At 40.3% G+C, this 25,098-nt stretch overlaps 1 protein-coding gene across 1 annotated transcript in view; it reads left to right on the plus strand.

Moving 5' to 3' along the window:
* Window positions 1-25,098, plus strand: part of RHBDD1 (rhomboid domain containing 1) — a 106,897-nt gene that overhangs the window by 24,451 nt on the left and 57,348 nt on the right. Inside the window, exons 2-3 of the mRNA XM_080667256.1 lie at window positions 1,734-2,229; window positions 3,477-3,609. Coding sequence (XP_080523382.1) covers window positions 1,797-2,229; window positions 3,477-3,609 — 566 coding nt within the window. The 5' untranslated portion in view covers window positions 1,734-1,796. The remainder of the gene's footprint in view (window positions 1-1,733; window positions 2,230-3,476; window positions 3,610-25,098) is intronic.

Consider the following 25,098-nt stretch of genomic DNA (forward strand, 5'->3'; position numbering starts at 1 on the left):
GGGGGTGATGTTTATAAGAATTTATATGGGGGGATGGGGAGTACATTTGAGCCTTATCAGGATGCTTCCATTTGCAAAGGATTTTTCACCTAAGCGAGGTTACCTTTTCATAATGAAAAAGTAGCTACCATTTATTCAGCACCTACTTTGTTCCAGACATGTTACAGTCATCCTGGGAAGGAGGTGTTATTGCTAACTGAAAGTGAAGAAATTGAAGTTAAGAGGGTTAAGTACTTTGCCCTAGGTCACAGGGTTAGTACATAGGAGAATCCTGCCCTCTTTTGCTCCAAAGCCTGTGTATGTTCCAACGTGTTCTCTGAATGAGAGTCTTTAGTGCATCAGAGTGCGTTTCCTGTTTGGGTGGAAGCCAAGAAGGCTCCACAGGGAAAACAGAGCCCCCCCAATGAGCACTTTTTCGGGGTCCTGTCTCCTAATCTGCCTACTGACCCATATCTGCATTTATTGATGACATAAATGTCATAACGAACAAGGCTCTTCCCTTTAAGGACTTGATTTTTGTTTATCTCTTGCATCATTAGTCTGTGTCTCTTTCTTCACAAGCTTCTTCCCATGAGCATAAATCAGTCCCTCACCAAAGCAATTGCCTTCCGTTTTGGTCAGTAATTGCTGTATTAACTAACCACTCTAAAACTCCATGAAGTAAAGTACATTGTTTATGTGGCTCACCGTTCTGTGGGTCAGCAAGTTAGTCTGGGCTCAGCTGGACTCACCCATTTTGTGGGAAGCTGCTAGTCACCTAGACAGCCTTGCTCTGGGCATTAGCTGGTTGGTGGCTGTGGCCATCAGGGTGGCTGGCCATCTTGGACTTGTCCACGTATGTAGGAGGGTTTCAAGAGGGCAGAAGCCTGCAGATCATCTTGAGGCCTCGATTCCTCTGCATCCTGTCAGCTGAAGCCAGTCACAAGGTTAGCCAGGATCCGGAGTGCAGAAGCAGACTGCTGGACCCTGGCCCTCCTCTGTGTCACTAATTCCTGTCCACGCTTGAGACTAGAGGCGCATCACCGCCTCGGGCTGAAGTGTGTGCCTAGCGTCTCGGTTCCCACTGTCACTGTGTTTAGAACATTGTGTGGCACTTATCGATTCACTTCTTAGTAGAATGTGAGCTCCTTAAAAACAAACAATGTTGCAAACCAGGATTTAGCTCCTAGTAGGTAATGTTTAAAAGCTGAAGTTTCTGTGAAAATAAAGTATTCCGGGAGTTGATACCTTCCAACATGGATTAGAAGATAATATATGCTCACATTTTAAAACTGGCTTGTTGATGTTTAAACACGTTGGAGCAGACTCTATCTAAAGTATCAAAATTGAATATTTCTTTGAGAAAATGAAGGAGGTGAAGAATCCTTATCAGCATTGTGAGCAGAAATCATTATTAAATATTTATGTACTATCTTTGTAGGTTTTTTTTTATTAGGTTACAAGTTTGCCCAAAAGGAAGACAAGTCATATTTTCACAGCATTTTTATCAGAGAAAGCATACCCACCAATTAACTGGTCCATTGGGATTTGGGATAAAGGTCTCTATTTTAGAACGTGATATGAAGGAAGGACATCATCCAATGTCTACATGTTACTCTGGAAGACGCTGAAATAAATGCTGCTGGTAGATGAGAGATGGGGTACGCAATGGAAACTCATCTTTAAGTGAGTAGTATGTATTGCATTCATTCTTCATTGATGGATGTTCATGTGCATTTTATTTTTTGTTTTAGGTTCAGCTGCCTGTATACCTCCCTGGATCCTACCTATTCCCCTCACTGGGTTGGCATCTAACCATGCAGCGGAGACCAAGAGGACTGAATGCTGGGCTTGTTCTGCTCCTTTCTCAAATCTTCCATGTCGGCATCAATAATATTCCACCTGTCACCCTGGCTACTTTGGCTGTCAACATCTGGTTCTTCCTGAGTCCTCTGAAGCCACTGTATAGCTCCTGCCTTAGCGTGGAGAAGTGTTACCAAGAGAAAGACTGGCAGCGCTTGCTGCTCTCCCCCTTTCACCACATGGACGACTGGCATCTGTATTTCAATATGGTGTCCATGCTGTGGAAAGGAATACATCTGGAAAGAAGACTAGGAAGCCGATGGTTTGCCTATGTTATCACCACGTTCTCCCTACTCACTGGCGTGGTGTACCTTTTCTTGGAATTTGCTCTTGCAGAGTGTATGGGTGAGCCCAACTTCAAAAGGAGTTGTGCTGTAGGTTTCTCAGGTAAGGCTGACAAGTTTCTAGGGGAGCATGCATAGAGACAGTAAGGGAGGTGGGATGCTATCTTTTATGAAGCATGGGGCCATAGTTGATGAAGGAAACAAATTCTGAGTGGGTAAGGGCTGCCAGAGGGTGTATTTTGGAGAGGGGGCTGATTGGACCACAGGAGGGACATAGATTTGGCTCTGCATCATTTACTCTTGGACAGTTTGGACTACAGTCTGCTCAAAGGTAGTTTTGTAGGAGACACAATACTGGAAATCTGCACTGGCTCCATGATGGTAGGACCAGGGAGAGACCCACAGGTGTATTTGTGATGGGAAGTTCTGTAAAAAGATGAGTATGCCTCTTAATAACTTCATTGAAATAAATGCATCATGCTTACCATGGCATGCTCACCATGTTTTAAGAGCCAAGATAAGTCACTCTATATAACTCACTATTTAATATTTGTATAACAGGTTCATAGGTAACTGGCATTGTCTTGGTTTTGTAGATGAGGAAGCTAAGACTCAGAGAAGTAAAGAAACTTGCTCGAGGTTACACACCTAGTAGCTGGGAAGCTGAGGTTTGAACCCATGCTGCATGGCTTTACCCATGTGTTGCATTACCTCTCCCTTTAACCTTTACTGGTGTTTTTTTTTTTTTTTTTATATGTATGTCATAGGACTGAAATTGCCATCAGGGCGTAAATTAGGTGTTCTGAAAATGAGAAAGTGAAGGGGAGGAAGGAAATGATCCTGAAACAGAAGGAAATCTAACCCTTCCCTGTATTTCCCCTGCTGTTGCTCCCCCTCCCTCTAAGATGCACCCTCTTGCATCTCATTGTAGGAGAAGAAAGAAAATATGTCCTTCCTTCAACCTCTTTCCATTGAGGTTAGGAAAATACTTGTGACTTAACATACTTTTTTCTATTGAGTTAAAATTCACATGACATAAAATTAATGATTTTGAAGTATACATTTAGTGCCATTGCTGGTGTTTTATCCTCATTTTATGTGTTATGTGTTTAGTAGCATGCGGAAAGTCAGTATTAACTTCTGTGTTAAAAAACATCACAAGAATTATTACTTTGTACATTGTCTTTCTACTGAGCGCTGGATTGATTTGTAAGGAGTTAAAGTATGTTTCAAAGCAAAAAGTTGATGTAGTGGAATAATCATCTTCACTTTCAGCTAGTTTTCTTTGTAAATGCTGATCATCTCCGCATTTGGATTGTTCATATTTGTATGCTTTTTCTTCTCTTTTAGGAGTTTTGTTTGCTTTGAAAGTTCTTAACAACCATTATTGCCCTGGAGGCTTTGTCAGCATTTTGGGCTTTCCTGTACCCAACAAATTTGGTTGTTGGGCAGAACTTGTGGCTATTCACTTAATCTCTCCAGGGTAAGTATTTATTTACTCCTAGAAAATATAAATGAAGAACCTCATGTTCTATGGAAAAGGAATTAGAATAATAATGAGGTAACTAATTGTTCAGTGAAGTTTATTCTTTAACTATAAGAGTAGAATCAGTATCAGGCATTCCTGAGTTTGAATCCTGTCACCTACTGAGCTATGTGATTTTGGTATACTTGGAATTATCTGAGTTTTGGTTTCCTCACCTTTTATGTAGGAACTAGAGGCCTGGTGCACAAAATTCCTGCATGGGTAGGGTCCCTAGGCCTGGCTGGCGATCAGGGCCAATTGGGGCCTTCCAGCTGCTGGCTGGGGCCTGCCTTCCGGCTGCCAGCTGGGGCCTTCTTTCCCTAGCTGCCTGCTGTCAGCTGTGGCTGGGGCCTTTCTTCATTCCGTGCCGCCCCCTGGTGGTCAGCGCATGTCATAGCGAGTGATCGAATTCCAGGTCTCACGGTTGAACTCCTGGTCTCACGGTCAAACTCCTGAGGGGACACTTTGCATATTAGCCTTTTGTACATATATAGATAATAGAACCTGATATACAGATTTTTTTTTAAAAATATATTTTATTGATTTTTTACAGAGAGGAAGGGAGAGGGATAGATAGCTAGACACATCGATGAGAGAGAAACATCGACCAGCTGCCTCCTGCACACCCCCTAATGGGGATATGCCTGCAACCAAGGTACATGCCCTTGATCGGAATCGAACCCGGGACCTCTCAGTCCGCAGGCCGATGCTCTATCCACTGAGCCAAACCAGTCAGGGCTGATATACAGATTTGAGGGTTCACATTAACCAGCCATTCAATCCAGTAACTCTAACAACAGTAATCCAAAGAGGCACATAGAAACCACATAACTATAAAGATTGAAAAACAACAACAAGATAGGTTGGTTCAATGCTTTTATACCATTTTAGTTGTGAATTGTCTTGGTAATAAACTCTGTGGACCAAAAGGGGCTACATGCTAACCAGCTCAGGGAAGGCCTGCATGGCAACTTTGCAAACTCAGAGACTTATGGTAACCACAAAGGATGCTCTGAAATTAAAACTTTTTAACTAGAAGCAGTTTATAGCAGGTACTCATGTCCTAGGCTAGAATCTTCCCTGACAAAAGTTAAGTACCTTAACCAACCTTTCTATTGTCTTTTTTTTTTTCTTCTGTCTATTGTCTTTTGCATCTACCATAATACTCCTTCACAATGTTAGGGTAACTCCACTTTCTCCAGACCCCTCAGGGCACAACCAATGCACCAGGGTGGAGACATTAAATCCTCTCATTGTTATTGTTATCATGTTAATTATTGACTATTTAGGATCCCCATAACCACCTATGTAAAAGGTGTATGTGTCTATCATTTTACTTTTCATCCAATAACAGAGGTTTCCCTGTATTGCTTTCTCCCACCTCCCTAATCTATCACCAATGGATTTCTTGTAACCATTTGCATCTTCTTTTTTAATTGTATTATATAAAATAAGATGCAAAACTGCCATTTTCTGGAGCATTATCTCAGTCCCTTGAGATTTTGTTTTCTGGCAATTGTCCACTGTTTGGCTCAAATAAACTCACCAAAAAATCACCACAAATTAAATGTTTCTTACCTGACACTCTTTAAACAAAAGTCTTTACTCACAAACTTTATATATAAAATGGATCAACTTTTCACTCTTTGGAGTTGAGAGGAAGCAAGAGACCCCATTCCTTTTTGCCTTACCCCTGTGTCACTGTGGCTGCCTCAAACACACCTCCAGAGAACCCTAGGGTTCCAAGGAGCACAGTTTGAGAACCACTGAAGTCTCTGAATGCTTTACTGATGAGGACAAGGACATTCAGGAAGTTAAGGGACCCATCAAAGGACTCCTGGTAGACTCCAGGACTAGTTAGGATTCAGGCCTCCTGACTGCTGGTCCCCTGCTTCTGCCTGGGGTACTGGGCTTTTCCACTTGGGTCCCTTTCTCTGCTTTCTGTGTAGGAAAAAAGGGGGTGAATTGTCCTATTTTTCCACTTCTTCCACCAGCTTCATTTCTCTTAATCTGTATAATGCAGCTGGAAACCCATGGTTTGTTTGTTGACTTTTACTGTGGGGACCTGGACACTGTTTGGAGAATGGGCAGATTTAGGAAGATTCAGAAAGAAGTGAGGAGGATTTTTTTCTCTCTGCTGTTCCTTTCAGAGAGTAGTGTTGTTTTTAATTTGCTTTTTGTTTGTATGCCTATGTTGAGTGTCCTCCTTCATTTGAGAATATTTTCCTTGGGCTGTATGTGAGCGCAGTAACCCTGAGTCCTTCTTTAATGCTAATTTCCACCCTAGCCAGCTGGTCTGTAAAAAGGCAGTGCGTGGCCACTGAGCACCACTCATTTGCAACTGTATTGTTATTTTGTGACAGTTCCTGGAAGAAAGCTTTACAAGATCTTCAAAGTTTTCTTTGAAAAAAGGGTCCTGTAATTTCTGCCCCTTATCTGAACAACCCTCTCTCCACCTTGTCACTCACAGCTCCCTTACTCGCTTGATGTGACTCGCTTCACTGTGTAGACCAGAGACTTGTCTGTGACAGCAACACACAACATTCATATGAAAATCACTCCCAGTGGTGCTGGAACTTTTATTCTATAATGAACCCTTTGAATAGCAGTGCCTTTAATATGCTCATTCACCTATTTCTGAAGACTCTCATCATGCATTTTATTTTTTTTTTAGTGTCCCTTTCTTACGTGGACAAGGCATAGTTGTATTTTTATATAATATGCTTATTCTGGGTGGAGGAACCTTGAAATTAAATGAGATTTCTTATCTTTGAGGTTTGAAAGAATAAATCTTTTGGTTTTTAAGATTTGACTACGTTGAATGATAAACTTCTGATAGCCACACATCTACTTATGCATGCATCCAAATAAAGACTGAGCTAAACACTGGTCCAGGAAACCTGAGAAGCAAGTGCTTCTTTGAGATGGATCTTGGAAAAGTGGGAGAAATCGGAGCTCTTTGCTCTGCATTGTTCTTCTCCTGGTGGTTGTCAGTTATAATTTTCAATGGGAAAACTGTAAATCTTCAGGACAAAGCCCGCTTTATTGTTGGACTTAATGAGCTGCCCTTGGGGAGGAAAAAAAAATCTGCCAAGCAAACATTTGGTGGACCTCTGAATTTTATGAAAGCCATAGAATTCGTAATGTCCCCTCGTTTTATGGCGGGAAGCCTCTCCAAACAGCCAGCCATTAGGCATTGTGAGGGGTACAGACCTGACCAGCATGTTGAAGTACCCGCACTCAATCCTTTGGGGGTGCTTTTGCTTTTCACAGTACTTGTGTGTGTCTTGTTTCAGTGATTGCACGGCCTCACATGGTCTTTTCATTCCCCTGCATGTCCTGGGACCCTAGGAGGGGACTGTGTCTGACGTAGTGCCTCTGCTCATGAGTGGCACAGGAGGGCCCTGTGCGTGCTGCCTCCTCCCAGGCGTGGCTGTGCCCCGCCCACCTCTAACCCCAGCCACCTTCTGTTGATGGAAAGAAGGGGAATCTGATGCCACATGTTACTTTCTAGCCCCCAATACTAGCCCAAATTATGAACCTCTGCAGTTTCTCTATGAGTTTAAGGTTGTCTAGTCTGAAAACTGAAGCTCAGAGCTGTGAAGGTTATCCAGAATAAGACAGCTGCTTGGTGACCATACTAGGGGATTGTAGTCAATAACCCTCCTCCTTAAGGTTTAGGAATATCGATTGTGGCCCTTGTCTGAATTGGTTATTTCGTGGTGAGTCCTGAAGGATGACTTTCTGATTCTATCATTCCTTCTACATTTACTATATGAGGTTAATCTGGGCTTGGACGTTCATAGCCAAAGGCAAAGAATTGAGGAAGGTGAGTGTTCTGTTAAAGGCAGATCTTAGTTTTACAGGCTTGAAGCTTATTCAGTTTTGTGGGTCCTCCTTAAGAAGGAAATACAAAATTAGAAACAGAAAAAGTAAAAATTTTAAGTGAGAAAAGAAAGCACAACAATTGACAAATTTTTAAGAGCTGACAAATACTATAAACATTACAGAATGCATAAAAGTAATATATGTTAACACCCTGGCATCTCCCACAGGTTTTGCTTGCACACTGTGATCTCTTCATCATATGATATTAATTTGGTAATAGTGTTTCTGTAGAGGGAATAGCATGGGGCATCAAAATCAGTTTTTATTATTATTGAGAATTTAGAAAAGTTTTCTCAACTCATCTAAATTTTTAGAATTCTTGTCAGATTTGGGGAAACTTCTATCAAGTTTTTACATACAAGCTGTAAAAATCTCAGGGCTTTTCAAGTTTTCTTGTGCAGCTTTCTTTTCAAGTTTCTTAACTGTTCTTTGAATTGATTTGAATGTCATCTGATATTTTTTTTAATTTTTTTGTTTATTTTTTATTGACTTCAGAGAGAAGAAGAGATAGGAACATCAATGATGAGAGAGAACCATTGATTGGCTGCCTCCTACTGGGGATCGAGTCCATAATCCGGGCATGTGCCCTTACCAGGAATTGAACCATGACCTCCTGGTTCATGGGTCAATGCTAACCATTGAGCAACACCAGCCAGGCTTGTCAGTGATCTTAATTGGCATAGTTCGAGATTTATGTTTTCTTCATGGACATCAATGCTTTGTGCTGTATCAACAAGAAATATTAGTACTAATATTCTTATGATTCACTCTTCATTAATTGGGTTACCAGAAATCCAAGAATTTATTACAGCTTTTGATATAATTTAAAATCATTTTTGTTTGATAGCTACAAACACAGGGATTCTAATAAAGTTTATTTTGCATGATTCTCAAAAAAGAAAGAGAAAGGTGATGGTGCATTTAGAATTTCATGCACTACATTATCCAGCATATCCCCTACAGAGACTTCTGCTGAATTTCTGTTTGAACTATGTAGTAATGGGAACTGAATCCTCCACTTACAGTTTTGCCTGCTTGGTGATTGGAAGAATTTTCCAGACTCTGGGTTCTGACTTCAGCACGATGGCTGGTCGCCTGAGAGAGCTGTGGATTTCTACTGCTGTGCCCCCGTTAGAATTATAGCCAAGAATGCACAGAGGGTATTCAGAGTATTTCTGGAAGCTGTTTCTATTCAGCAGTGACTAACAGTGACCTAACCCTGCACTGAGATGACTGTGAACCACATAAATAAGCCCCACTGAACCCGAGCGTAATGTGTCTTCAATTTGGCTTCCCTCTAGTTGAATCCGAAACACATCTGTGGCCACCCCAGGGCCACCTGACCTGGGGGGAAGTGTGATAGAAAGGAAGTTGGAGTGGAAAGAGATAGTAGTTTTAGCTGATTGTGGTTAAGATACCTCACTTTCACAAATTTTATAAAACATGTGACCCTGTGAACATGCTGTTTGCTCCCCTCCCACAGCTGTGAAGGGTCCCTGGCAAGGGAGAGGCCTGATGCTTCGTGAGCTTCTTGGCCAATTCTAGTTGTGGCTGCTGTTGAGAGGACTGTCTCAGTGATGACCATGGGGAAGGGAAGGGCATGACACTGAAGAGGCCTGTAGACTGTGAGCAAAAGGAGGGATGAAGAGTGGAGGTTTTGTCAAGTTTGAAAACTGAGAGAACTGTGTGAATAGGAACTGGTACCAGAAAACAGGATGCTGGAGTTTGTTTTACTGGTCACATGGTCCAGAGCAGGTCTGTGGTGGTATGAAACAGGAATGGCAGAAGAGAAGGTCATTCAGCCTCCAAGGTCACATTGCTCTCCCCTCTCCAATCTCTGTCAAATCTTCCTCTGCCTCTCTCTTATAAAGACATTTGTTATTGCATTTAGGACTCACCCTGGTAGTCCAGCGTAACTGCCCCATCTCAAGGTCCTTAACTACACTCGTAGAGTCCTTGTCATATAAGGTACCATTCACCAGTTCCAGATATTAGGACATGGATATCTTTCTTATTTTTGGCAGGTGGGGGAGGTGGGGGTAAAGGGGTCATATACCATCAAAGTTGAATTGCCCTGGCTGGTGTGGTTGGGCATCGTCCCATGCACTGAGAGGTCACTAGTTCAATTCCTGGTCAGAGCACATGACTGGGGTTGTGGGTTCTGTTCCCAGTAGGGGTATCCAGGAGGCAGCTGATCGATGTTTCACTCTCACGTCAATGTCTCTCTCTCTCTCTCTCTCTAAAAAAAAAAAAAATATATATATATATATATATATATATATATATATATATATTAAAAAACATTTAAAAAAACACACAAACTTTTTTAGTAGGTATAATATGATATCACCAAGTTGTTTGGTGTGCATATGTGTGTATGTATGAATGTGTGTGCATTTATAAATACATTTATTTATTTATTTGTTTATTGTCGAGAATGAGCATTTTCTGAAGCGTTGGGTTTCTGTTTATATTGCACAATCACATCTTTTTTCTTTGTATGTACTGGGACTGTTATATTTTTCTCCTAAGCTTAGATAAAACATATATATAGAATTGATACCCTCTGTTTTATTTCATAGAAACATGTTTTTGTAGCCTGTTAAAGAGTTCAGTTTGAAACAAAATTCCAAGACTGTCCTGAGCAGATTTTGTGAAGTAGGGGGAATTTCTTTACGACATTTCTCAGGTGTCCATTTGTACGTTTACTCCTTCCTGTCTTTGCAGGCTCCCATAAAGGAAAGTTGTGTGTCTTATAAAAGAGTTACTTAATTTGTCTGTCTCCCAGGAGGGGTTACAGTTGAACAGGATTCAAGGTGAGAGCAGTACTTAACCAAAGCTATGATGCCCTGGAGTTTGATTCTATGAGATGAGAATGAGAAATTTTGAGGCAGGGAGCTTTTCCCTCCCACTAGAATTGGAATTCTGAGGGAAAGGAGGTGTGTAAGTCATCTTTTTGGCACTGGAGTCCAAACCTGTGAAAAGAGGTCTAGCGGACTCAGCCTTGTCTTGGACATCTGGACAAAGTGATCATCCTTGATGGTTTTAGGAAGAACTTTGAGGTGAACAGGAGGTGCATGGAGAACAGAAAAGACAACTTTATCTCAAAACTGATTTCTCTTCAGATACTTTCTTATGGGAGATTTAGTATAACAAATTTTTTTTTTGGAAAATGGTTAAACTACATAAATAATTAAACTGAAAAGAAAGTAGTAGCACCCTAACTGATTTGGCTCAGTGGATAGAGCATTAGCCTGCGGACTGAAGGGTCTCAGGTTCGATTCCGGTCAAGGGCATGTACCTTGGTTGCGGGCACATCCCCAATAGGGAGTGTGCAGGAGGCAGCTGATCAATGTTTCTCTCTCATCGATGTTTCTAACTCTTTATCCCTCTTCCTTCCTCTCTGTAAAAAATCAATAAAAATATATTTAAAAAAAAGAAAGTAGTAGCTAAATGAATGTGTAAAATAATTTCTCTGCTCCTAATTGAAAGAACAACATATTCATTGTAGAAGAGTTGAAAGTATATAAATGTATGATGAAGAAAACAAATTTTCCATTATCTCCTACCCAGAGAAAATTACTGTTAGAATTCTGCTATCACACACCCCTACCCTCATGCACAGTTATATCTTCTACACTTTCATTTAACTTGTTATAAGCACAGTTCTTCAAAAGCTTCAGTTTTAATGGCTGCATAATGGTGCCTGTTGTGCTTCCTTTAGTTTATTATCTCTTTCACTAATTTTACTACCGAATCATTCAACCTAAAAGCAAGGATGTCTGTTAGACATTATCTTGGATCCCAGGCCCGAGTATGTCCTTGGAGTAGATTCTCAGACATGGAATCAGGGGTTAAGGGTTTGAACTATTTTCATGGCTCTTAATTTTTACTGCCAACAGCATATGAAAGTGTCCACTTCCTTACTTTCTGGCCATTCTGAATATTTCTGATGTTTTAAGAAATTTTATATGTAACAGAATTATTTTATTGCTGTTATTTACAATTCTTTTATTAGTGAAATGGGATAACTTTTTTTAAGTAAGTTGTTTTTCCCTGTGTATGGTTTGTCTGTTTGTGTTCTCTGTGTATTTTCAAGAAGCTATAATTGTTTAGTGTTAATGATGATTTATATTAAATTCCAAGAGGTTCTTCTTATTAGGTTATATAAACTAAGAGACCTTAGGTACATAGTACAATTTCAGATCTTATAAATAATAGCTAAGACAATGCTTCTGGGGATTTTTTTTTTTCTGTTGTTAATAGATAACGACTTATTCTCAACTGTAGCTAAGAACAGAAAGTCTTACACTGAAAATAAAGAAATGATAAGATGTGATGTTTGGAGGGAGAATGAAGACATAGGTTTTATTTATGTATTTTAAATAAATTTTATTTTTTAGAATGATTTTATTTTTTTATTATTTATTTATTTTTTAAAATAAATCTTTATTGTTCAGATTATTACAGATGTTCCTCTTTTTTCCCCCCATAGCTCCCCTCCACCTGATTCCCCTCCCAATCCCTGTTCCCCCCGCCACTGTCCTCATCCATAGGTGTAAGATTTTTGTCCAATCTCTTCCTGCACCCATCACGCCCCCTTCCCTCCGAGAATTGTCAGTCCACTCCCTTTCTATGCCCCTGATTCTTTTATATTCACCAGTTTCTTCTGTTCATCAGATTTTTTATTGACTTAATTTTTAGATTCACTTGTTGATAGACATGTATTTGTTATCACTTTGTTGTTCATAATTTTTATCTTTACCTTTTTCTTCTTCTTCCTCTTCTTAAAGAATACCCTTCAGCATTTCATATAATCCTGGTTTGGTGGTGATGAACTCCTTTAGCTTTTTCTTGTCTGTGAAGCTCTTTATCTGACCTTCAATTCTGAATGATAGCTTTGCTGGGTAATCTTGGTTGTAGGTTCTTGCTATTCATAACTTTGAATATTTCTTGCCACTCCCTTCTGGCCTGCATAGTTTCTGTTGAGAAATCAGCTGACAGTCATATGGGTACTCCTTTGTAGGTAACTGTTTTTCTCTTGCTGCTTTCAAGATTCTCTCTTTGTCCTTTGCCCTTGGCATTTTAATTATGATGTGTCTTGGTGTGGTTCTCTTTGGATTCCTTTTGTTTGGGTTCTCTGTGCTTCCTGGACTTGTAAGTCTATTTCTTTCACCAGGTAGGGAAAGTTTTCTGTCATTATTTCTTCTAATAGGTTTTCAATATTTTGCTCTCTCTCTTCTTCTGGCACCCCCATAATTCGGATGTTAGTACGCTTGAAGTTGTCCCACAAGCTCCTTACACTATCTTCATATTTTTGGATTCTTTTTTCTTTTTGTTTTTCTGGTTGGGTGTTTTTTGCTTCCTCATATTTCAAATCTTTGGTTTGATTCTTGGGGTCCTCTGGCCTACTGTTGGATTTCTGTATATTATTCTTTATTTCAGACAGTGTATGCTTAATTTCTGACTGATCCTTTTCCATTTTTTTTTGGCGTTCTCATTAAGATCCTTGAAGGTCTCACTAAGTTCCTCGGAGGTCTCACTGAGTTTCTCGGCGGTTTCTAGAAGATTCTTGAGTAACCTTATAACTGTGGTTTTGAACTCTATATCCAGTAGTTTGCTTTCCTCTATTTATTTCATTCATGACATGTTTCTTAGTCTCCGCATTTTGGTTGATTCCCTGTGTTGATGGAGTGGCTTTGTGTGGTAGGTGACCTATAGGGCCCAGTGGCTCAGCCTCCCCAATAACCTGAGGTGGACACTCTTGGTGCACCCCTCTGTGGGCTGTGTGCACAGTCTTGTTGTAGTTAAGCCTTGATTGCTGTTGGTACACTGGGAGGAATTGACTTCCAGGCCTATTGGCTGTGAGGATTAGCTGTGTCTATAATGGAAGAACTGCTGTGCTGGAGACACCCTTATGGGGCAGGACTTGCTTCAGTGGGGCTTTGGTTCTTACTGAGTCTGCCTCTTGAGTGTGTCACTTATGTAGTGAGGAGTTGAAATCTGGTGTTGTCTCACACTGACCACTAGGTACACTAGATCCTAGATCTCCAATGGGGTGCAAGTAAGCTACTGTCTGAGGCCACCCAGCAGGAGCTACAATGAGATCTGCAGATTTCTCCTCTTTGTTTGGGGTTTGGAAGTTTTGGATCTCTCTGACCCAGCTGCAGTTTGTTAGGTTAAGCTGCGAAAGGGCAGGCCATTCATATGCAAAAGCATCTGTGCACAGTTTGGGTGGGTTTGTAAATTGGGTGGGGCAGGGTCTCAGGGAATCACCAGGGCGTGGCAAACAGTGATGGCTGCCAGTCAGCCGTCTCTGCATCTCCGTGTTCCCGCATCCTGCGCCCCAGCGCAGTAAACAATGATTCCTGCGAGCACCTCTGCGAGAAAGCCACCCTCACTTTCTGACCCAATGCCAGACAGTCCAGTTTCTCCCCGTAGGACTCTGAGTCCCCAGAGTCTCGCCGGGAACTGGAGTTCAGAGCAGTTGGGAGCTTGTATCTCCCTTCCAATTGGAAGAAACAGTGCACCCAGTTGCCAGCCCGATTCACATGCCTCCGTACCTCTGCTTTTCCACACCTCTGAACCTCCTACCCGGTCTCAATGCACTTTTTTCTTTCCTTCTAGTTATAGAGAACTTCTACTCAGCCAGCTTTCCCGTGGTTCTGGGTGATAGTCATTTTGTCTTTTAGTTGTAGTTTTGGTGTGGTTGTGAGAAGCAGCACATACAGGTGTTTACCTTATGCAGCCATCTTGGTTTCTCTAGAATGATTTTAGATTTGCAGAAAAGTTGGGGCAATATACTGAAAGCTCCCATATAACCTGTACCCAGTCTCACCTAATTATTATCTTAACATTAATATGGTACATTTGTTATAATTGACATGCCAATATTGACACATTATTATTAACTACACTATTCAAATTTCCCTAGTGTTTCTGTTCCAGGATCTCATCCAGTATGACATATAACATTTATTCTTCATATCTCTTTAGACTCCTGTCTTGGGCTGTCCTTACAAAAATACCATAAACTGTGTGGCTTAAATAACAGAAATTTATTTTCTCCCAGTTCTAGAGGCTACAAGTCCAAGTTCAAGGTGCCATCCTAGTCAGTTATCGGTGAGGACTCTCTTCCTGGTTTGCATAGTTCTCATCGTGTCCTCATGTAGCAGGGAGTGAACTCATGAGAGGAGAGCGATAGTGCTCTCTGGTGTCTCTTTATAAGGGCGCTAATGCCAAGCAGGGCCCTACCCTCATGGCCTCATCTAAACCTAATTATCTCCCAAAGGCCCCACCACCTCCACCCACAATCACTTTGGGAATTAAGGCTTCAACATAGGAATTTGGATAGGAACATAGTGCAGCTTCTCTTCCTTGTGACAGTTGGTTTTATTATTCATACAAAATATCATTTTTGAATGTCTGTGAATGAGAGTTAACTTCCTCTCATTTGTCCTCATGTGATTCAGAAGCAGTGTTCAGTTAGCCACCTAACATGGTTTCTAAGCAAGTGTTAATTTAGGTGTCTGAACACATGTTGTTTTCTGTAATTGGACAGTCCTGCTGTGGTTCCACTTTGAGATATATATGTCATACACAGAGGTAGATATGAGAAATTTCCACCACAACCAGCACACACCAGCGTGGAGGACCCCTGCTGTCTTTAAATCAGTCAGACCTTCTTTAGGGCCTGCTTTGCCCAATTGGCTGGTGCGGAATAACAGAGAAGAGCAGTGGGAGGAAATAAGGAAGCATCTGTTTTTCAGTTGAACACAGAGTTGTCAGGAATAAGGTTCACTACCCAGGTTGAAACTAATTGGCCATCATGCTGTGGTGTAATTGCCGGTGTGTGGATGGTAACACCTACCTAATCTGTACTTAACTAACTAGGCTTATTAATGATCAATTCTGGTGACTTGGTGACAGGTACAAGATTTGGGTTTATTATATTGGATGTCCCAGGTAAGGATGACTGAAGGTTATTTTTAAAAGATACTTTTTTTTTTAATTTGAAAAAAGTCATTTTTTCTGGGTTAAAAGGTGATGTCAATAAGTGCATCTTATTAAATTGAAGAGCTGTGTAATGTGTTTTATGGAAAAGGGGTGTTTTTAATCTCAAAAGTTAATTACCAAATGGAGCAATTATTTTGACTTGATTTTTTTCCTACTAATATTGTTTCATTAAAAAATAATGAACCCTGTGAAGCACATTTATTTCCCTTTGGAGTATTTAGAATATGCACTTTGGCCTATTTGGATTTTTTTTTCAAGGAGACACTATTGGAGATAAATGTTATACAATTAAATATTCACTCTCAACTAATAAGATGATAAATCACATCTCTGGAGATTTCAGATGCATTTACTTAATCCTTCCCATTTCAGTCTAAGGAGGAATGTTTTTAAATAGAAAGTTCTTTATATTTGCTAATTTCCCCCTTCCTCTTCCGCAGAATTAAGTGACTTTTAGTTAAAAGTCAGGAGAGTTAAATAGGCAAGAGGACTGTTTTCCATTTACATTCAGATTTGGTTCAAATTATGCAAAATGCAGACAGTCTGTGCTATGAATTGAAATCATTAGTATATCAATTATTCTGTGATAACCAGCTGAGAACAGGCTGCAGACTGCCGAACACTTCTTCCATTTAAAGTTGGCTTCTCATTAGCGTACAGAACACATGAAATAATTTGATGCTAATTTATCTCTCTTTAAGTGGACATTGTTCCCCTCTGGATTCAAGAGAAGAGCATTTTAATTTTGTAGTCATTTATAACACACAGGTCAAATAAATAACAAGTTTTACTTCTAGCAATGTATGTCTCTCCTACTATTTGTATTATCCTAGTTCTTTGACTCTAGAACACTTTTTTTCCTACATTTTCAAAGATAAAATAGATCACAAACATAATAATAAATAAATAGGCCACTAACATAGTAAAGATAATAAGAAAAATCAATAGGGAACATAGGGTTATTTAATTAAATGGTATTTGAATGTTCTAATCATTTGGAAGAAAGTAAAGATAGAGTTGTACCTCACTATACTCCAAAACAAATTTTTAATAGTTTATGTTTAGGAGACATAAATATAATCTCTATAAAATGTCTGAGAATGTGTGAGAGAAAATGTTCAATTATTGAGTTGGGAAGAAATATATAAAATACATAAAAATGGCAGTGCCCTTGGCAGTCCCGGATCTGTCTCTTGCTGAACTCCCAAGTTCGTCAGAATTATTCCCCCAAGGTGGAGGTGGCAGTCAACTGCCTGGCCAACCTGCATCTGCAGGCCTCCCATACCTATCTCTCTCTGGGCTTCTATTTCCACCATGATGGTGTGGCTCTCGAGGGTGTGGACCACTTCTTCCTGGAGTTGGTGGAGAAGCACGGAGGCACTGAGTATCTCTTTAAAGTTGCAAAACCAGCACAGTGGCCATATTCTCTTCCAGAATGTGCTGAAGCCTCCCCAGGATGAGTGGGGCAAAACTCAGGACGCCATTGGACCAAATGAAACAATAAAGCTTTTTGCAGCAAATAAATAAATAAAAATAAAATAAAATGAATGGGAAGAACACGCCATATCTAACCTGTGGGCTATGGCAAACTCATAAATGCTTTTTATAATATAGCAAGAAAGTTTAAAAGGAAATAATTTAAGCCCTCAACTTAAGAGGCTAGAGAAGTGACAAAAGATTAGAGGAAGTGGAATTGATACAGATAAGAACAAAATTTAATAAAATTGAAAAAAAAAATGATACAATTGATTCTTGAAGAGCCATATCTTTGAAAAGGCAAATAAAGTAGGAAGCCTGTGGCAAATCGAATTGTGATTATTAGAAGGGAAACTTGAAACAGTAGATATTAAAAAGAAGATATAAACATAGGAATACAGCAACCTACATCAACTTCTAGAAAGTTGTATATTTTGAGGGGGTATCTTTTTCTGTTTTAAGAGAGAACCATTTGTGAGTGTGAGTGTGTGTGTGTGTGTGTGTGTGTGTGTGTGTGTTAAAACTTGGGTTAATTTATTAAAACCAATTTTTTAAAAAGAAAACATGGAAATTTTGTGATCCAAACAATATTTATGTATTTTTTTAAAAAAGTATTTTGTGTTTCCCTGATGTATTCCAACTGCTGCATCACTATTGCATCAGAAGTTGTAGAGTTTATCTTTCAGGTTTTTGGGGTTTTTTTTACTTTCAATATTATTTTGTATTAGTTTCAGGGGTGCAGCATTCACTCAGTTCTTACCTGAAGAACTCTGTTATAGTGTCAGTTTGTGGAGGACTTATGACCCTGTAACTTTTGAGGGGTAACGTCAGTGTAACTGGCATTGTGCAGATTTTTGATGAACCGGTTAACTGTACTTTGAGGGTGGTGTGAATCCACTGGATGATATATTCCAAGTTCTCTTAACTCTGAACAAAGGGTCATGCTTCCTATTCCTCGCGAGTGATCCTGTGACGTGTGAGGCACCATTGGGTAAAAATACTCGCAGGCTTGCTAATGAAAGACAGTGCATACAGAGAGAGCCTGCCTTTCTAGCACATATTTTTATAGATGTTGAAAATGCTATTGTCAAACAGTATTTTTAAAGCTGTCAGGTGTGTGTGTGTGTTTTAAAATGAATTTTAAATAATTCAGTACTAAGCAGGCAGCAGAAAAGTGACTTTATAAACCTGCTATGCTCTTTTGTACTGAATATACAAGTCGAGTCTATGAATTAAAAATGAACACTGTTCCGATCCATCTTTTTACTAATAACCAGTGTAGTGATGATGAAATTCCCTGTTACTGATGTTTTCTTTTTGCATTTTCCCATTAGAGAATTGCCTTAAAGTCATTTCAACATAGATGCTACACGTGCACTTATGATGAAATTGGTTTCTGGTATCAAGACCTGTCTGGTTTATCTAACTTGATGGCTGACTCCTGGCAGCCTCCTTCCCTTTTCTTCCCTCCCATGTGCAGCTGAATGAGAAGTGAGGACAGGGTGGGCATGGGAGATAGTTCACTTCAAATGAGTGTTCGAGGCCCCGGAGCTTGCCCATCCAGCTCATAGTGAGTTGGTGAGCAGCACTGTGGAATATTAAGAGTCTCCATCCTAATACAGGACTCTAATTCATAGATTATTATGAGTCTTGGCCATATTTCTCATTGACTCATTACTTGCGACTCTCATTTTTCTCCCAATCTTATCCCAGGTTTCTTTTCTTAAGGAGTGACAGAGGAAAGCGTGTTTATGTGCCAAGGCTAACTGGAATGCATAGCACTGTATACAATTCTTCCTCCTGCCAATAAAGAGTGGTGGTTTTTCTGAAGGTAGAAAAAAATTTCATTGCCATCATTATCTTTATGACTATTACTGGGTTTTGTTTTCCTCAGTCAGTGTCTTACACTAGTAATAGTGGTATTAGTCATGTTGTACATTTATCAAATCTCTAATCTGAGACTTTCAGAATTAGGCATTAAGTAGCTGCTTTCATGGCAAAAGACTTATAGTGTGTTTGCAGGGTTTGGGAAATAACTAATGTCACAGCCACAGTGATTGGAGGATTATAGTTAGACAGACACAGGGAGGGTGAAAACACCTGTTTTGGCACATTACCTTGAAAGCTTTTTGCATTGTAGCACTCATTTTAAATATTTTACGTAAGAAATGGTAAAAGCTCATTTAAAATTCATAAATTCCACTCTGGTGTCCCTCTGCATACACTGAATGTGAATGCTTTCAGTGGCCTGAGTGTGCTTATTATGCACTGTACACGCATTGTTTGTAATGGCATTGCAGTTACTGTAGAGCTGACCCATTCTGCATATTCCGTCTGAGGAGACTCAGCAGAGCTGGTGTTGCCCACCTGGGTGGTGTCCTGCCCAGCTAATGAGAGAGGTATTCCATGTGCGCTCCTTATTCTCCAAGTTCTTCCTCAGAGGTCTTCGTTTTTAATGATGACTTCAGGTCCCTTTTTGATCTGGATTTTGTAGACTTTTGCATTTTAGTTTCAATTGACTTTTCTTAAGGTTCACCTACTCTATAGTAAAACGAGGCTTGAATGAGGCAAGAGCAGCTAAAAACTTAGAAAACAGTAAAGGAGATTAAAACCACGTAGTGAAACAAATCTTTTAGTAGATTTGAAGAAGGCACATACTGTTTTTTTTAAAAATTTTGTTGAGGAATACAAATTAGAAATCAGAGTAGATTATTTCATTATTTGGAAGTGTTTTGTGGGTCCAAACATGATCCATTGTGTTGTTAGACTGTGTCATATGAGCAATTATATTGCTCCTAGTTACTTTTGGAATCTTGTTCTCATATTCCTCATTTGCGGATTATTCATCGTAATTCTACTTTCCCTGATGTACAGATGCTGAGCGAAGGCAGGGCGGTGTATCCATCAAGGAGGGAATACTGGGGATGGTGTCACTCCCATGTTCTCCTAGATTTCCATTTCATAAACCTGGCCCTTGCTTTTACTTCTTTCTCTAAGCCTCAGCTCCTTATCTGTTAAATGGGGCCAATAATAGTACCCATTTCATGGGCTTGTTGGGAGGATTGAAAAGATAATGCAAGGAAAGTCCAGAAATCGGTGATGGACTTATTGGAAGAGCTACCACCATTTTAGTGCCCCTGAGTTATCCTCTGTGAATACGAGAAGAATGGCTGATAAAGCTCAAGCCAGTGAGCATGTCAAAGTCCTTCAGAACCATCTCCTTGGAAGTATTTGCTGACAATTTATTGAATAAAGTTATCTATGGATTTAAAAACCTCTTTAATAGAGAAAGTAAATGAATAGTTAAAAATAGTATTTTTCAGTTTTAAAATCTAAGATACCTGGATTTCTACTCACATTTTGTTTAATATCTGTATCAGGCATTATATGGAACACTCACAATAATATTTTTATTGTCTCCCACACATGAGGAATTGAGCTGTATCTACTACATGGGTATAGGTTTTGGCAATTAACTCAACGATCTGAACACCTGGGTTGATATTTCTTCAATGTGGTAACATTTCAACTCTCAAGTCCTCCATCCCACCTGGAGCTGAAATAGTGCACAACAGAATTCTCTTTGAGATTTAGAGATCTGTTAATTCCATATGCCCCTGTCATCTTTAGACATCTGAGTCAAGATTCTTTTGCTTACAATGGAAAGAAACCCCATTTAAACCCATTTAACCAAATAAAAGGATCTCTATTAGCTTATATCATTAAAATTTTCAGTGGTGCATTTCAGGGTTTCAAAGACTTACCATGTGGGATTCAGAGACTCAAGCAATGTCATCAGGATTCTGTTTCTATATCCTGGCTCTGTTTTTTTTTTCTTGTGTTGACTTCATATTAGTCATCTATTGCTATGTAACAAATTATATCAAATGTTACGTCTTAAAATTACACACACTAATGATCACATGATATTTGTGGGTCAGGAGGTTGGGCACAGTTGACCTGGGTCTCTGTCTTCAGGCTTTCTCAACAAAGACTACAACAAAGATGTTAAGCAGCACTGAGGTTTCATCTGAAAGCTTGCCTGGGGAAGGACATGCTGCGGTTTTGAAAGAACTCAGGTCTTGTTGGGTTATTGGACTGAGAGCCTTGCTGTCAGCTGTCAGGCCTCTTGAATCTCTCCATATAGCAGCTCACAGTATAGCAGCTTCCTTCATCAGAGCCAGTGAGGAAGAGTTCACTAGTAAGGCAGAAATTATAGCTTTATGAAACATAATTGTGAAAGTGGCATGCTATATTCTAGTGGTTAGAAGCAAATCACAGGGTCCACCCATGCCCAGAGAGAAAGGATTAGGAAGAGCGTGAATACCAGGGATCAGGAGTAATCAGGTTCCATCTTAGAATCTGTCCGCTACAGCTTCATTCTCAGGAACGTTCTTTACACATGGTAACAGGGTGGACCACCATCTCCTATCTTGCATCATCCCAAGGAGAGCAATTCTAGAGAAAATGGAGTTATTTCCTCAGCATCTTTATATGTATCTGTACCCTATCAGTTGGGATTCTTGGTTGAAAATAGTAAATGAACTTTGGCAAGCTTAAACACAAAAGGTCTTACTGGAAGGGTATCAGGTTGCTTTAAAAATTGCTCAGGGGGTTGGGGGAAGGAAGTGGGGGGGGCGGTGCGGGAAGAGAATGGACAAAAATCTTACACTATGGACGAGGACAGTTGGGGGTGGGTGGGTAAGAGCATGGAATGGTGTGGGAACCGGGGGGAGGGGAGCTATGGGGAGGGGAAAGGAACAACTGTAATAATCTGAACAATAAAGATTTATTTAAAAAAATTGCTAAGAATACTGAAGTAGGACTGGGCTGGAAAACCTGTGAGAGCTGGGTGGACATTTGTTACCACTGCCTCTTAGGGCTCTCATCACTAGATTCTAAAGATTAAATACACGATGTATCCCATTGGCCAAGTGCAGGTCCTATGCTTGTGCCCCAGCTGCCATTGCACCTCCATTGGAGGTGGGACTGTGTTTCTTTGAAGGTGACAGTGCTGAAATGAGTCCATATGGGTCTCATGGCATCAGTAGGGTTACTTTGGTTCACAGATGTTTATCAGGTTGCATTTCATGAACAGATTCTGCTCTATTGGGCAGTTTTCAGAACTGTGTAGCTGGTGATTCTGTGCCCTTATTTAACATGAACTGTGCCTTCCAGGCATATCAACAAAGCCACTGCAGAAGCAGCGAGTGATGTCAATGCAGGCCCAGGTCTGAGTCATAACATAGGTGGGGCATTCATAGTCAGAAGTTTGATTCGGACCAGATTTAACCACAAGTAGAATTTAATTTTTCTGAAACTACAGGTTAATTTTATGATCCAGATTTGTTTCCCAGTCTTTGTGTTGGATCTGGGGATTCAGGGATTACCCTAGGGCCTAACTCTTTACTATTCTCATCTTCGGCCATGTGTATATGACTTTCTTGGATATGAGACACACTAGCCGAAGTATCAGGTTTTTATAGGTCCAAAGAACTTGTAAATCTTTTGAAGTAAGTTCATGTGTTTCCTTGCATGAGTTTTCAAAGCTATACTTACTCTCTTGCAGCATTACAGTAGAATATATTAAGACCAATTTACCAAGAAAGGAAACAGATGTCCCTTCTGTTGGGTAATTTGTAGGGTGAAGAGTGTTGCCTATACTCAAAAATGTTTTTTCTTATTGGCCTACTATGACAGCTGAAATCTCACCATTAGATTTGAACTTTGGCTTAAGATCAATCAATGCATTAAAATCTATTGAAGAATTAAAAACAAACAGAAAAATAACCAACCAAACAAAACAATGCGAGGGTCTGTCTCATCCCAGAACAATTTTTGCAGAATTTCTGGGAGTATAGTCCAAGGAACTGTAATTCTAAAAACTTCTTTACAAGATTCTAATCACAGCCAGCATGGAAAACCAGTGGGTTAAGACTACAGTCTGGCAAAGGGCAGCCAGTTCATTCATGCTATTGTGGGTACAGGGCAAGTTTAGAATTCAGTTGCATAGTTCACAGTTGAGACTGTTCCCTGCTGTCCTTTCTTCCTTGTGTATTCTTATAATGAGCTCCCATTCATTGAGGTCACCTAAGCCAGTCTTAAGTGACTGCAACCTCAGAGAGCCCAGTTATCCTGGGATTTTCAGGTATGACATTGCTTCAGTAAATTTCTTTAAAGGCTAAGCATAGGAACATCTATTTGCTTCATAGCACCAGCACTTGTTAAAATCAGGCTATAAACAATCCAGCTTCTCTTCATTTTACATTTACTTTTTGGAGGTGATATGCAAATAGTCATTCATGTGGTATCCAGAAATGTTTTCGTCTATAGTAATAGCAGATGGTGGAGCATTCTTCACGTGCCAAGTTGCATTTATTCTACCACAGTGCAATGTGGAAGTGATCACGGCTTCTTTCAAATATTCCAACTCCCCATGTGCATCTCAGTTGTGGTGGGAAGTTTTCTTGCATATTAGTTCAAGATGTTGTAGATTTATTTGGAATTTTTGGAATTTGTGCATAGTGTAGTCACATGAGAAGTACTTTTAAAAGAAATATTCTTGAGGCCTAATGATTAAAGGTCATCAATTCAACAAACATTTAATAAGCATTTGCTGTGGTTTCTCCACTGGGATAGGTGGCTTGGTCCCCAGGAAGGACTTTGGAAAATTGCAGAGTTGCTTTTAATTATAATGATAGTGGGGGTGGGGGGTGGGGTGGGCAGGTGCTACTGGCATTTGGTGAGCAGGGGACAGAAGTACCAGCTGTCCTACAGTGTGCAAGACAGTCCCTATACCAAGAATGGTCCTGTACCCCGCTCCCCCCCCATCTGTTAAAAGGACATTTATGTAGGCAAAAGTGCTGTTTCTGACTATCCAAGCCTAAAACCTAGTTGTGTTTTTCATATACACACAAAGATTTTCTGTTTTTGGCATGGATTTCATTTACAGTGACTTTTCCAGGAAAATGGTAAATTGATTTGTAAATGCAACTTAAGGGAGAATTTTACTTTGCTTTACTTGGAGTCAAAAGTTACTTACCCTCTCATAAAATCATGTTGCCGATGGAGCCCTGCAGATGGTGTTTGAGTCACGCAAAGCCCATTTCTGTCCACCTGCATTTGTTATTCTCACCTTCATGCAGATTACATACATAGCAGCAGGCGGAGGGCCACGTCACAGCCTTCTGCTGGTGCTGTGCCTGAGCATTTATAATTCATAGTACTTTCTTATGTTACTCCTACAATATCTTCTCTTATTGTTATAGCTAGGGCAGTGGTCGGCAAACTGCGGCTCGCGAGCCACATGTGGCTCTTTGGCCCCTTGAGTGTGGCTCTTCCACAAAATACTATGGCCTGGGCGAGTCTATTTTGAAGAAGTGGCATTAGAAGAAGTTTAAGTTTAAAAAATTTGGCTCTCGAAAGAAATTTCAATTGTTGTTCTGTTGATATTTGGCTCTGTTGACTAATGAGTTTGCTGACCACTGAGCTAGGGCATTATGTTGAGCTGAGATTGTACATGTGGATGCGTCTGTGTTTGTAATAGTATGTGTGTAGGTGTGTTATTTATTCCATTTCAAGAAGATAGAGAAAGCATTACAAGATATTTGGGTTTAAGGAGGCCTTGGGATGATAGGGTTGAGGCCGCTAGATTAAGCAGTGGGGTGATAGCAGACAAATCAGCAGGTGAGGATGGAGCCGAATGTGAGAGGAACACAGAAGATACCACAGGAGCCAAGTCCGCAGGGAAAGCAGGGCCCAGGGTGATCAGGAGGACTGTTTGGCTAGGGCTTAGCGGGTGATGTGGAGGACAGAGGGCTTGGTGCATACAAAGTCATGAAGGGTGGAAGCATGGCTTTTGTGGATGGCTCATACTTGGGGTGGCATAGTGCTGGGGGCTGGCAGTAGAGAGAAGGCTAAAGAGGCAGGCAGAGGGGCATGCTGGGTATAACAAACCTCGCTTGTATTTTATTCTGGAAACACTGGCAAGCTACCCAAAGGCATATGGATTGATATCAGGCTTGCTTGTTAGAGCACATGCTTGTTTGTCCCGGTGTTGGCAACAGG

Source organism: Plecotus auritus, assembly GCF_963455305.1.
Source record: "Plecotus auritus genome assembly, chromosome: 5".
Classification (NCBI taxonomy): Eukaryota; Metazoa; Chordata; class Mammalia; order Chiroptera; family Vespertilionidae; genus Plecotus; species Plecotus auritus.